The sequence below is a fragment of the Pseudopipra pipra genome, chromosome 9 (assembly GCF_036250125.1).
Source record: "Pseudopipra pipra isolate bDixPip1 chromosome 9, bDixPip1.hap1, whole genome shotgun sequence".
Classification (NCBI taxonomy): Eukaryota; Metazoa; Chordata; class Aves; order Passeriformes; family Pipridae; genus Pseudopipra; species Pseudopipra pipra.
Genome location: NC_087557.1, coordinates 3,364,346 through 3,379,025, shown reverse-complemented (window position 1 = coordinate 3,379,025; position 14,680 = coordinate 3,364,346). Strand labels below are relative to the sequence as shown.

At 50.9% G+C, this 14,680-nt stretch overlaps 1 protein-coding gene across 2 annotated transcripts in view; it reads left to right on the top strand.

The window, feature by feature from the left end:
- TNR (tenascin R) overlaps positions 1–14,680 on the top strand; it is a 73,751-nt gene that overhangs the window by 32,616 nt on the left and 26,455 nt on the right. The window contains exons 2-5 of one of the 2 annotated variants that reach the window (XM_064664137.1): positions 8,449–9,004; positions 11,757–12,233; positions 12,682–12,945; positions 13,689–13,804. In XM_064664137.1, the coding sequence (XP_064520207.1) occupies positions 8,509–9,004; positions 11,757–12,233; positions 12,682–12,945; positions 13,689–13,804 (1,353 nt within the window). In that variant the 5' untranslated portion in view covers positions 8,449–8,508. The remainder of the gene's footprint in view (positions 1–8,448; positions 9,005–11,756; positions 12,234–12,681; positions 12,946–13,688; positions 13,805–14,680) is intronic. The other variant, XM_064664138.1, reaches the window with a different exon arrangement.

Below are 14,680 nucleotides of genomic sequence, written 5' to 3'. Positions count from 1 at the left end.
CGTTCCCTCTCATCCATATGTCCGTGGCATGTGTTAATCTCGGGAGATTTCCTAAACCCTGCCCCCCCAGCGCATCTCTTTCCTCCTGTGGTGCCCAGGAACGCCACCTCCCCTCCACACACACACAGGTGGCTCATCAGCAATGAGAAAAGCCCCAGATTAACCTATCTGACACAACAGAGCCTGTCTCACCACCTGGAAGGAGGAATACATCCTGGATGTGTCAAACCCAGCCCGGCTGCCAGGGTTGGAAAAAAGCAGTTATTACTGCAAACTCTATATACATTATTTATCAAATGAAGTCTCTGCAGCAGGACTACGATTCATTTCTCTGCTCTGGCTTCCTCATGCTCTCTTTGGATGTCTTTCCAATGGGACATGATAGAAAATCTTTGCAGGCTTCTTGAGGTCACTGACCCGAGGCTGTTCCCCTCTTCAGGAGCAACTGCAGGTCCCAAAAAGTGACCTGGGACAAGCTTTGCCCAAGGAAAATCATCCTCTAACAACAGCCAGCTCCACCGTGGCAGCTTTGCTCCAGCCTCAAATCTGTTCCACGAGTATTTGCTGCTGCTCTGAATATTCCAGGGAAATAACAATGGTAAAGCAAGTAGAAAATATCAATTATTGGAGGGTTCAAACAGCGCAAACACTGCTACTACCTGCCAGGTTGCATATGTGTGTAAATCAGCCATAACGTGCTGTTTAGCTTGAGAACTATATTAGAAAAGAAGGAAAATCTGACTTGTTTCCAGTATGGGGGGGTTATAAAGCAGGTGGGGGAAAGTCACAGCACGCACAACCCTGATCACATCAGCTCTGCTTCATCTCTGTGGTGTAAAATTACACATCTGGGGGAAAATTAATGCAAAAACTCACCAGATGAGCGTTTCTTTTCCACCCCCCTAACTCTGTGTTAGGGTATAAATGACGCAGCAAACCAGAAAGCGAGTTAAAAAAATTGTGCTCATTTGACTTCAGCAGCTGGTTCTGCTTTTACAGAAAGCAAACTGAGTTCCTGGGCGCTTCTGCTCAGGGTTCCCAGGCAAAAATGCTGCAATATACTAATTATGGTTGGAAAAAAAGCCAGGGTAGTAGCAGTGATTTTCCTCTGCTGGTCCACAGCACCGTTCCCCATTTAAATGTGGTCGGGGTGATTATACGGGGTGACAGAGGTTAAGGTGCATCCAATTTCTTCAACGTGACTTTGCACTTAATCGTACCCTCCCTCCTCCTCATCAAGCCTTGTGTTCCATGTGTGCTGGGGGTGATGGGAGGCAGCATTTTGGTGGTGGAACATCCCAGGCCGGGCTGTTTGCATCCTCTTCGGCTCAGCCCCGAGGAGGTCTGGGTTGACTCGCCGACTCTAATGCAACATGACAGCCCAGCCCCAGCCAGATGAGCGTGAGGACTTGCTGCCGGTGCCTGGGCTGAGTGCTGGGAGCAAACAGGGAAAAAAGCCTCATGCCCACGGCTGAGAGTGATCCCGATCCTGCCGGCTGGTTACGGGCTGTGGGGTCACAGCGTAATTGGGGTGGGATGAGTGAACCATGGAGGCTCTCACACCTGGTTTTCTCCGGGCAGGAGGATCAGTGGATATGGCACTGAGCGGTCCTGCCTTACCCTGACATCCACAAGTCCCTGCCTGTGATTAGACAGACATACAGACAGAGGCATGATGCCGAGGGGGGAATGGGAAGGTGTGATAAAGTCGTGGCTGCTGGGGAGGGAGAAGAAGGGAGGTTTGTCCGTCCGGGGCAGCAGCACTGCTGCAATACTGTTTTAGCACAGTCCACACCGTGCAGGTCCTACAGTACCCTCCAAAATTAATTATCAGTGCCCCTGCTGAAGATAAAACTGAAATCATATTTATTTTTGTGCTTACATTCTAGTTGCCATGTAATTAAGTGCTACCAGGTAATTAAAGAGGATTTAGAGGATATTTATGCCCTGCAATGCTCCATAATTACAGTTAATTTCTCCTTTACGGCTCCCGAGCACCTCAGGTGGAGCTCTGGGAGCCACCAGGGCAGGGAAAGTGGCCATCATGGGGCTTGGAAACACAGTGCAGAGCTCTAGCACTGAAGGGCAGCATCTTGGAAAGGTCTGGCCCCATCCCAAAATCTTTCTTTAGAAATTTAATCCCTCCCCAGGCACAGGGGAGGAGTGATGGCCCAGGAGCATCCTTAGTGGCAAATGGGGTTGCCAGTGAGATCAGAAGCAGGAGATATCCCAGCCTCTGCCCCCAGCTCTCCCTGGTAAAACTGCTCTAACTCCCAGAGACACCATGTAAGGATGAAATAAACCCTTCTGCAACATGCAGGTCTGCTGAGGGGGGATTTATTTCATAGCTGAGTGTGAATAAATATATGGTGTGAAGTGCAGAATGTGATGACTTTTCACGGGCAGGGGCTCCCGGAGGATGGGGCTGTCCTGGCAGCAGGGCAGCCGAGGCCATCTCCAACAGATATCAAATCTTAGTGCTTAAGGGGCCAGGCTACCAAATACTCACCTGCCACAACTCAAATCACATAAGGAGGGATGGAACAGCTCAGTTTTAGTAGCCAGAAACCGCCATCAGGAGCTGGGAGTTCAGGCATCACCAGACCAGGGTGTCACATATGGACCCAGAAGGGAGCAGGACACCCTCCTCCAGAACACTGAACACCGTGGGCCTTTAAATTGGCATTAGAGGATGGAGGCAAGTGTCTGAACATGAGCTGTGATGTGGTGCATCCCAGCATTGCCCACAGAGCACTGGGGCCAAAGAGGTGCAGGCAGCAGCCAGGCCATGCCCAAGCTCACTGCTCATGGCTTTCATTATGAAATCAGGTGTCCACCTTGGCTTTCAGTGCAAAATTAGGTGCCCACCTTTGCAAGCCCATCACATGAGTGAATTTTGCACTAAGCACGTGGGTTTTTGTGATGTGTGGTTGAGCACAGTTGCTTTGAAGGGGGAGCTGATAACGTACCTGCAAATATATATATAAATGCAGACAGTCAGCACCACAATTTGCTCAGTAAAATGCTGGAATGGGCTCAGATTAGAGCTGGCACCCTTGCTAATATGACTTAACCCAGTGATTGCCAGATTTTACAGGGGAGTGGGTGGGAGGCAGCAGCTGAATGAGGTGACATGAAGCAAGACACGCCAGATCCAGGCTTTACCTGTTAATGGGAAAATGAAAGGAGATTCCCCCAAAACCTTTGTGCTAAGCTGCTGCCTGCTTTCCTGTGGGAGTTTATAGAGGCTATTGATACATTCCATGGCAATGCAATAAAAGAATATGTAATGAAAGCAAGACAGAACGTAGGCTGCAACGACAGAGGCTTGTGTGAGTTATTAAGCTGGCAGCATTTGCAGTCAGTTGGGGGAACTATAGATTTCTTCCTCCACATATAGTTAGGGAACACTGGTAAAAGCAACAGAGTATTTCATCCTTAAACATGTTAATCAGTCAGCAGGGGGAAAATCATTCCCTCTCCAAAAGCTGCTTGGTGACAGCATGGAATGACTCAGTTGTTTCTCCAGCATGGTGCAGGTATCCCTGTTGGTCCTCAGCTCTGGCCCCATGAGTCCACAGGGTCTGGCCTTCAAGTAACCAGTGTCATGGGGGATGCTTTGCTCCTCTAAGCTTTCCATCTCCTTTAATTCCCCCAAAATCCTGCAACGGGCTGTGTTTAGAGCAGCGATAAGGATTGCAATTAAGCAGAGGGTGCAGAAGGAGTTGATCGGGGAGAGGGCTCTGTTTGCTTGCACATAGCAAAGACCTTTGCTCTGCCACGAAGCCAAGGGAACTACTGCAATGAAAACCTTTTCAAACAGATAAACTACACATCAGTAAATCAGTAATAACTGGGAGCCAGTGCTTTATCCCCTCAGAAAGCTGCAGGAGGGGTCTGCAGGACACGCTGCATCTCTCTACATCTGCTCAGGAGGGTCCTACTGGTGCAGACCAGTCTCGTGACACCAAATTTGCAGCAGTTTCAAGCTGCTGAGGAGCTGACCCAATTATTTCCGCTATTTCTCCGTTAGCAGCTGATGCAAAGCGAATTCTTTCCAGTGAGACGGGAAAAATCACAAGAGTTTCTTGCTGAATCACAAAGCAAAGCAAAAGCAAGGCATGCACCAGAGAATCCTAGAATCATTCAGGTTGGAAAAGACCTCAAAGATCGAGGTCTAACCATTCCCCCAGCACTGCCATGCTCACCACTAAACCATGGCCCCAAGGTGCCACATCTACATATTTTTTAAATCCCTCCAGGGATGGGGACTCACCACTTCCCTGGGTGCCAGTGCTTGACAACACATGCTTCCCCATGGGCACATCCTCACCTGCCATGGCTGGAGGACTGTGGCACCCAGGAGCCATTTCAACATTGATCTAATAACGAGGCTGAGGGACGGGAGCTGTGAGTTTCCCCTAAACCAGCAAGTACTGCAGCCTCTTTTTGGAGATCCTAAAAAACTCCAGAGTTGGGCTTCAGAGCTTGCAATGCAATCCACTTCAGCTACCCAGCTGGCTGATCACCTTGAAATGGAAAGTGTGTGGCTGGGAAGCCAACCAGGGACACCATGGAGCTGAATTTCCTTCCCCATGAGCCCAGGAGGAAAGCGGCACGAGCTGCATCTCACCCTAACATGGAGCAGGCATCATCTGCACTGAGCACTTGGGTATCTCCGGGGTGGTTTTGGGAGCCTTGAAAACCATCCATCAGGGTTTTTTTTTTTGGAATATGGGAAACCTCCAACACACTTTTCAAGAGAGAAGTCCAAATAATACGCTTGGGGGGCTTCCCGCACCACCGTACCCTGGGCTCGCTCCCACCGTTAGCAGCAGCGGGAGCAAATCCATCACAGAGGTCTGGCTCCTGCCAGCTGAGCTCCGACAGGGAACACATCACAGCTCAAATCAGCCAGCCTGGGCACGGCTCAGGGACTGCTGGGTGTTAGCAAATACCTGCCTGCTCCTGCTGTGCCGAGGAATTGGGCAGCAAACTCCACATCTTGATGGTTTGTTGGTCAGCATCAAGGGTAAGAGCAGGGCTGAACTCCAGATAGATCTGATTGTCCAGTCTGTCACCTGCATCAAAAAGTAGGGCTTGGGGTTTATCTGGTGTTCAGGAAAAGGTAATGCAATAAATGCATATAAATAGGTATATATACACATACATCTCTGTGTGCTCTGGGTAGATTAAAAGGTTTCTCACCCAAAACAAAATGTTCACTTCCTTTTCACATCTTTAGTAACTTCAAAGACATTTTAATACACAATATCTGGCTGAAGAAACAAATGTTTTCATTTTTCAAGCATCTTCCCAGGCAGAACTGGGCTTCTTTCTTTTTTTTTTTTTTTTAACAAAAGCAATTGACCAAAACTGGCATGAAAATAGAAATATTGTTGGACCATCCAAAAATTACATTTTCCCCACAAAAATGTCAGAGATAACACCACTGCCATGATCCCACTGTGCAGATCTGATGTCTCTGCACCCATCCTGCAGCAGCCCCTGGGGCACAGCTTGCATTTGCTACGTTCATATTGCTAAGTAATAAAAAGGGGGCTGCAGATGCTGCTAGGGGACACAGTGCTGCATTTTGGGGGGATTTTGCCCCCCCAGACTGCTGCCACACCATTAATGACTTTCTCAGCACAGCTGCTCCAAGCATCACCACACACAGGTTCCCTTTTGCATTCCCAGCACTGAGCTGCTCACACAGATACAACCCATCAGCAAAATGTAAAAATAGCTGAAAATGTATAATTAGCGTGGATGCACTGTGGACTTAATAGGGTTTTTCTATTTCTTCCTTCGCTGGCCCATTAGACACAAATCCTGGATGGAAGGAGGCCACTGGGGAGGGAAAGGGAGTGCTTTGCTCTGGAATGTGTTTGGCAAAACACTCAAATATTTTCCTCAGTTTTATATTGTCTGTGGTTTTTATTGAGCACCACACAGAAACTGCAGCAGATTGATTCTTTCACAGCTCCCCAAAGTTGAAATGCTTTGGAGCTGAGAGCTCAGTGCCTGCCAAACTTCATAATTAACTGTAATAACTCTTTAATTTGAACTTTAATTCAAACACCCATGTTTCTGGGGGACTGGAGGGGAAAAAAAAATTAAAGCAAAGCAAACCAAGTGTAACCAGTTCTGGTAAAATAAAGCAGCAGCCAGAAGCTTGTGCTGTGCCAGAGGCAACTGGAGGTCAACTGTCCTATCCTGGGTTGAAACGACCACAGAAATTGGCTTCTATTCATCATATGAGGAGGGAAAAAAATATATAGTCCTGGATCTATTCACTCAGTCAAGGGTTTCTAATGGTTCTGTCACTGCAGCGTGAGCCAGACTGGGAAGCTCCAGGAGCACATGGAAACGAGGAGCCCAAAGGAGGACTGTTCATGCAACTTCTCTTCCCAGGCAGACAAGTCCTGAGCTGTCAGAGCATGCACACAGCTCGGGAGCTCTGCCAGCCAACCCCCTGCACTAAGCCACCTTGGCTGAGCTCAGCATGATGGCTCCTTCGGGGAAAAGCAAATCATTGACAGGAGGAGCAGGAGATGAGCAGGACCAGACAGGGAATGGAGATGACAGACCCTGGGAATGCATCCACAAATTCAGCAGGGCTTCAGAGCTGTCACCCCAAGCCTCCACGAGGAAGTTGAGGATTAATAGGGATGTATGGCTCAAATGGTCTGCTCCGGGCTGAAGGACACCAAGGAGCATCCACCAGCCCTGCAGGACCTGTGGATTCCTGGACCTGGATTCCTGCAGGACCTGGTTTGAGCCGGAGTCACCCCAAACCGAGGTGACTTTCCACTATTTCACAACAAAGAGCCCGACCAGCGGCACTAAGCCTGATCCAGCACCTAATCAATGCAGGATTACTTTTTCTTTCCTTTTTTTTTTTTTTTCTTTTTCCATTCCCTGATCCTTTTTCTAGCAATAATAAAAAAGAGAAAGCTCCCTAGCATCATGCCACAGGGATGCCACCTTTCCCACAGCTTTACACCCTGTCCGAGGGACTGGAGGGGGGTGCCGGGATTTGCCTCTCAGAGTCGAGAGCTGGGCAGCTGTGATGAATGCACCGATAAGGAGACTCGGATCGATGAGCCTGCCAGCTCCTACCAGAAAATGAATGGCTTTCACTCTATGGGTTACAGAGTCGTTAACTACCCAAGCCGATCGCTGCTCAGCTCTGCTTTATTTACCGGCCTATCCCCCACTCCCTCCTTCCTGCATCCACACAGGACCCTTCTCCCCCCATGCAGTTGTGCTCGCAGACAGGCTCTGGCGTCTCTGTTGAGCCAGGCTGGATCCGAAGAGCGGAGAGGGGAAGGATTTCATTTCCCCATGTCTAAGCTGTTCCTGTAATGCTGCAAAGAGTCTTGCTTTGAAGCTCTGGCCCGGCTCGGCGCAGCTGGCTCATGGCCACAATTACTTCCACTGCGAGCACACACAAAAAGCCGAGTGAGAGGCCAAGGAGTGGGTAGTCAGCTTGGAACGAGTCAATCAGAGGCAGCCGGCGCTAATTAGTCCCTGTGCCATTCTCTGTCACAGCCACCCTATTACGCAGGGACAAGAAGTCTCTCCGTGGGTCAGCCAGAGCCACCCAGGAGCCACCGGAGAGCCCAGAGGGCAGAGGAGGATTTGAGGGAGTCAGTCAAGAGTGTGCAGCCCTGAGCTGCCACTTACGGAGCACTGATCCCACCCCTCTCACTCCTTCCCACTGTCATGTCCAGTGCCCTCCTTCTCGCTGTCTTCTACCAGAGCCACTCCACTGCAGAGTTATTTCCATTTTTCTTGCTTTTCCTAAAACTAGGAAAAAAAGAGAGAGCCTACCAAAGGAGTCCCAAGTGCCTGATCACGAGAAGCAGGTATTAAGCAGGGAGCCAAGAAGAAAAGTGCAGCAGAAACATTGCAGTAATATGGGATGATAACCCTGCAAATGCTGTGAGGTGGCTGAATAGTGATGTTTTCTGGAGTAGCGTGGTATTGTAGGAGAGAAATCAGAAAACAAATATTGTCATTCAGCAGCAGGGGAAGGGAGAAAGCAGGGCTGTTCCCTGGGGAGCCAGAGAGGAGCTACAGATCAGGAGAGCCATTAGAAGTAAGGGATGGCAATTGCTGGAGATTATGGCACTGGCAAAGTCAGACATGGTGAGTGGCCTCGAGCAGAGTATTAGGTGCTTTGTCAGTACCAGATTAACTGTTTCCTGAATCAAAAAGTAATAGCAACAAGAATCTGTCTTTGTCACTGTTCAAGGGCTATGACAGGGTCTCCCCCCCCAGCCATGGGTTGTTTAGGCTCCACCAAAGCCAGCAGGACTGCGTGGGGGTCGAGTGAGCCCCACATGTGTCTGGACAACTGCCCAGAAGGACTTGCCTCTCTGTGCTGAGCAGAGTTTCAGGGCTAACACCAACCTTGCTCTTTTCCTTCTGTGTCCCCAGGTCCTCCCCGCTCTCAGCTGACCAAGGCTGGCTTAGAAGGCTGTTTCCTCTCCTGGGAAAATGGGGACTGACAGTGAAAACCCAGTCCTGAGGAATGTGCTCATCAGCTTCAACTTGCTCCTGCTGGGCGCTGTCCTCAAGCCTTTTGAGTGCCGGCTGGAGGCGACAACGGAGCCGGCCGAGAGGACAGCGGTGGATGAGGCGGGTGGCCTTGCCAACTGCAGCCCACCCATCAAAGAGCAGCCCATGGTCTTCCACCACATCTACAACATCAACATCCCGCTGGACAGCTGCTGCTCATCCATGTTCAAGTCTTCGGGCGAGGAGGTGAGTTCAGAAGACGACCGGCTGGCGGAGTACACGGAGCAGACCTCCGACAGCGAGAGCCAGGTCACCTTCACCCACAGGATAAACATGCCCAAGCAGGCCTGCAAGTGCTCCACCTCCCTCCCGTCCCTGCAGGAGCTGCTGAGCAGGATTGAGATGCTGGAGAGGGAGGTCTCCATCCTCCGGGACCAATGCACCTCCAATTGCTGCCAAGAAAATGCAGCCACAGGTAGTAACGACATCCTGTTTGCTCTTGCTGGGGACTGAGGGCTCGAGCAAGAGGCAGGAGAGAGAAATACAAAACCTGGTGGTGCCACTCAGAGTGGTGATGGAGGTTCACCCATGATGGGGCTCTGCTTTAGTGGAAAAGCTTGGCTCAGGTCCTCTAGGGCAAGAGAACCCCGGGGAGGGATTTGGTCACTTGAGTTGGGATGCCCCGCTCGCTGCATAACAGCCAAAGTTAAAGTCCCTTGATGGATAAAACTACAGCTGGTGAGGTGGGAGCAGGGGGATTTCCCAACCCTGCAGTCCCTCAGACGCTGTTAGACATCATCCACTTCTCATGGGACAGGGAGCAGGGACAGAGCTGCTGGTCTCCTAAGCTGTCCCTGGGCTGAAGGCAGCACCATGGGAGCTGGCAATAAACCCCTTCATCTTCTCTGTAGGAGGAGTGATTGGATCTGAAAAGCTGAGTTTAAAAAAAAAAGGAATAAAAAATACAGAGAAGAGCTCCTCTTGCCATGAAAGATGCAAACAAAACCTATAAAAAAGGCGTAAAATCATCAACAGGATATTTCATCCGAATAAAAATACGTGCTTTTGTGAAGCTCTCCAAGAGCCCCCATTAGAGTCAAAGACATCCCCTTGTTTCACCTAAGCTGCCCTTCAGAGCCAGGGAAGCAGGCATGGAGCTGAAATGAGATGGGTTAGGGAAGGTTTGGGCTAGAAGCTGCATTTCAGTGGCACAGGAGCCAGCAAACTGATAGTTTTCCTTATGTCTTGAGGAAGAGAGGCTGTCCCTAAGGCCATCCATCCCAAATGCAGCACAGCCCTACTTGTGCCACGCCAGGGATCCTTGCAGGGAAGAAAACACCAATAGGGACAAATGCACAGGGCATCTTTCCAGGGGGAAACTGCTTCTCACACCAAGAACAACAGGGAGGAAGAGAAATTTAAAGTAACCCTTTTCCCCCCAGTGCCTACTGGTTTTTTTAAGTTTTGCAGCTATTACTGTGACTTTTCTGGTGGTACCCCAATTCGTCTATGTGTAGAACACACTAAGATGAAATGGGTGCAACCCACACTCAGGTTAACAGAGTTGGACCAAGGGTGTGTGGGTCAGGGAGGGAGAAACCAGAATGGCCATGCAGCAGGGTGGCTGGGGCTGGAATCTCCAGCACAGCCAGTGGAAGTCAATGCATTCCCAGCTCTGGGTTCAGCTCACATCTCCCCTCAACATGAAAGTCAGCAGCTGCATTAACAATTAAAACAGAAAACACTGGTGTGTGCAAAGCGAGGGTTAAAACCATGTAGGAAATGCTATGGGGAAAACCTGTTTTTCCTGAATTCATTTGAAACTCTGATGGGCCTATTTGGGTTACTTGCAAACACGAAGACAGTCCCATTAAACATTCATTGCTCAGTGGAGTCTCCACTCCCATCGCAGATGCGCAGATGCACCGAGCTAGCCGAGCTAAAACTGGAGTAATTTCATTTATTTTTACTGGAGTTGCTTTCAATTCACTGCACTGCAAAGGAGATCAGGATCCCTACCCCACTGCCTGAGGCATTTCCCCGAGGAAAGCCTCTTTCCTCCAGCACACTTACTTACAAGCATCCTCTCTCCTCTTGATAACTTAACTAGAGGCTGAGATCTGAGCAGATCCTGATTGGCATTCCCAGTACTTGCAGTTTGGATGGGAATTGTCCTGCAAAGTAACCCAAAGGGGTCTGTCTGGCACAGCATGCAACTGAGCCCCTTATAAAAGTGCATCTGCTCACCCCACATAGGAGTAGCTGCTCGGATGAGTCAGCTAGGATGGAAAATTTATATGGGGGACAAAGAGTCCTGGGGCTTGGGGTTCTTCCTGATACAGAGGTTTCCCACGGGTTGGAGGAATCACTGTTCTTACTCAGTTCACATAAGGAAGAAAAGCGATAAAAATCAGCAAGGAAAAATTAGCCTGGTTGGGACAAACCCTAAGATGGAGCAATTGGTCCCTGTTTGGGGGGAATACAGGGGAGCATTGGCAATATCAGTGACTGGTGCCTTGGTCCCCATGCATCCCTCCTCACTCCAGAGCATCCTGTACAAGGCTGCCAGGTGAAGAGGGGACATTAGCGGTGGTGGCCATGGTGGCCATGTGGTTTCCCTGCTTTCCCACAGCCCCAGCATGCCCAAACCCCTGACACTTTGTGCAAAGCCAACAGCTCTGTCTCAACCAGGCTCACCAGGATAGGGATGAAGATCATGTCTTTGGGCACATATCTGCTTCTCATGGGAGAGAGAGTGAGCAGACCAGGATCTCTTGCCTGTAAAAAAGTGGAGATGAGACCAGAGGAGCCATGGCTGGCACAGAGGGTTTGGCCAGGGAAGGCTTTTTTTTCCAGGAAGAGGGTTAGGGATGTTCCTATCAACTGAGTGCTGAGCTGAAGAGAAACCAAAGGGAGCACTCGCTTTGCAACGAGGCTGATGGCAGCCATAGTTATGGAAGCCACTGCTCCCTAGGGAAAGATAACCTCCTGGAGATCTACCCAAACCCCACCACGACCCTGTATCACCAATTCTGCCCCTTCCAGCCCTGCAGCCACCAGCTCCCAGAGTTGGGCACACTCAAATAAAGGAAGGACTTGCCTTCCCTGCTTGCCTCACCACCTCCCCTCCCTTCCCCAGCCCATCGAAGGGCTGACCTGAGACCAGCACTGACCTTTCTCTACCTCCCCCGCGGTGGGCTCTGACCCTCGGTCCTGCATCCTTGCAGGGCAGCTGGATTACATCCCGCAGTGCAGCGGCCATGGGAACTTCAGCCTGGAGTCGTGCAGCTGCGTGTGCATGGAGGGCTGGGCGGGCAGCAACTGCTCCGAGCCGCTCTGCCCGCGGGGCTGCTCCAGCCGCGGCGTGTGCCTGGAGGGCCAGTGCATCTGCGACAACGACTACGGGGGCGAGGACTGCTCCCAGCTCCGCTGCCCCGCCGGCTGCGGCTCCCGCGGGCTCTGCGTGGACGGAGAGTGTGTCTGTGAGGAGGGTTTCACCGGCGAGGACTGTTCGCAGCTGCGGTGCCCCCGCGACTGCTCGGGGCGGGGGTACTGCGTGAACGGCACGTGTGTGTGCCAGGAGGGCTTCACCGGCGAGGACTGCGGGTGGCTGCACTGTCCCAACGCCTGCAGCGGCCGCGGGGTCTGCAGGGACGGGCTCTGCGTCTGCGAGGAAGGCTACGAAGGGCAGGACTGCTCAGCAGGTAGTGGGGGCATGCACGGGGAGAGCCAGGCATGAGTGTACAAGCGGAGGGTTTCAAGGTGCCCAGAGTCCCGTAGGAGCGCCACAAAGCCTGGGAGAAACCCATACCCAGCAGAGCACATCATGTAGGACACACTCAGGCTCCATGGTTTGAGTGCCTCCCTGTTGTCTCTGTCTCCAGAGACAGGACACTTAAATGTCTGGGAGGCATGCAAAAAGCCAGGTTCATCCCAAAATGGGGGCTAAACCCCTGGTGCAACTGCAGCTGCAGTCAGGTTCTCCTGAGCCTTTACCTTGCTGTAGCTGTTCATACACCCACAAAGAGCAAGTAACCCCCAGCCCAGAGCCCGTGTCCCACCAGCAGACCCACACACCCTCCCACACAGCCACGTGCAAGGACAAGCCACACACAGCCTGACACTCTCCTCTCTCTCTGCCCTTCCCACCAGTGGCCCCTCCTGAAAACCTGCGAGTGACAGGGATCAGCGACAGCTCAGTGGAGCTGGCGTGGGACAGCGCCGGGGCAACCACCGAGTACGTGGTGTCGTACCAGCCAGCGGTGCCAGGGGGCACCCAGCTCCAGCAGCGGGTGCCTGGGGACTGGAGCAGCATCACCATCACGGATCTGGAGCCTGGTGTTGCCTACAATGTCAGCATCTATGCAGTCATCAGCGATGTCTTGAGCATCCCTGTTACCTCCAGGGTGATGACCAGTAAGTATCCTACTGCACTTGTCGCTGGGTACCCGTGTATCCAGAGGGGACGCTCACGCTGGCTCACATTTTCCATAAAAACCTTCTAGCAGCAGAAACTTGAGTCTTAAAAAAAACCCCACCAAAACCAAAGAAACAAAACTGGGGATATTTTTATCCCTATTTATGGCTGTACGGGGTTACAGGAAAGGGGGAAATGTGTCCACCCTCTTCAGAAAGAGTCTAGATGAAAATCTGAATATCTAAAAACCAAAAAAAATATTTCAGTGCTTGATTGAAGCCCCCAGAATATGAGGGGCAATAGTGCAGCAAAAGGGGATGCTGCTGTGCATCAGGAGTTACACAGTCCTCACCAGGACTGCAATGCACAGAGGAAAACAAGAGTATCAAGCTGTAATGGCAATCTCCAGAAAGGATCATAGGAAACTAAGTAAGGATACAAGAGGGCAGGGGGAAAACAGAAACTATCCAGACCTTTGCAAAACCCCTTTGCAATCCCATCATCCACTCTGTTCACACGATAGTGTAGTGGGATGCTTCAGTGTCCAGCAGCCCAGGCATTTCCCCCTTTTTCATCCAACCCACCTGGAGGGGGGACAAAGGAACTTTGCTAACAGCTACCAAAAGGTTCCCCATTTTTGTTGCCCTGATAACAAAATACCCACAGGGAGCAGGGTGGGGACTGGCAGCACCCACACACCCATCCCACTCTGCTCACCACCCCTACCCCTGCTCCCTTCCAGACCTCGCCACGCCGCAGGGGCTGAAGTTCAAGACCATCACAGAGACGACAGCAGAGGTGCAGTGGGAGCCCTTCTCCTTCCCCTTCGATGGCTGGGAGATCAGCTTCATTCCCAAGGTACCGCTGCTGCACTCATGGCATCACGGGGTACACCTAAAGCACCAAGCTAGCAGATCCTAAATCAGCTTCCAATTACCCCCTTCCCAAAATACCCAGCCTGTGTTTGCCATTTGCTTGCTGCACATCAGACACCCCAAACACTGCCAGCCTGCACTTCCCCAGTAGTTTTGACATACATGTCCTCAAAGAGATTCCCCCCCCGCAAAATCCAGAGACAAGCTTATAAAGAAATAAACCTTCCAGCGTCTTGCTGTCACCCCCTCTCTTTCCCTTCCATCTCCTTTGCCGTGACCCTTCCTCCTCCTCCTCCTCCTCTTCCTCTCCCCTGCTCTCTACACCAAGCTCCCCAGAGCTGCCTGGATCAAACCGAGCAGCTGCCAGCTCTCAGACAACAACCTTCAACATCCCCGAGTCACATGCACAGCTAATTCCTGCCACGGAATTGTAATGGCAGTGATGAACAGGTAGAAATTGTGCCAGAAAAGACGGATAAAAATGTTGCCCTAAATATCGCATATTTTCTGTGCACGGCGACAAAAATCGTACATCAAGTATTTCATCTATATTCATAATTTCTACACCATTTAGCCATAAGTATAGCTTCAATTGTATGCGGAGCCTCTTTTCAAGAGCATTCAAACCCCAGCAGTAAAAGAAATGCTGATTAAGGGCTCAATTATGACGTTTTCACTTGTACAAAACCCTCGCTGGAATCAAAGGCAGCTCTGGGCAGCGGGGAACTGCAGAACTCGGCCCCAAAGTTTTAAATGCTCTTAACTGTAAAGTATCATTACACAGCACAAAGTAGGGGCCCTATTGCTTTAAATAACTCAATTCCCTCATTTCCAAAGAGGCTGGAAGGTTCTTGGTGCA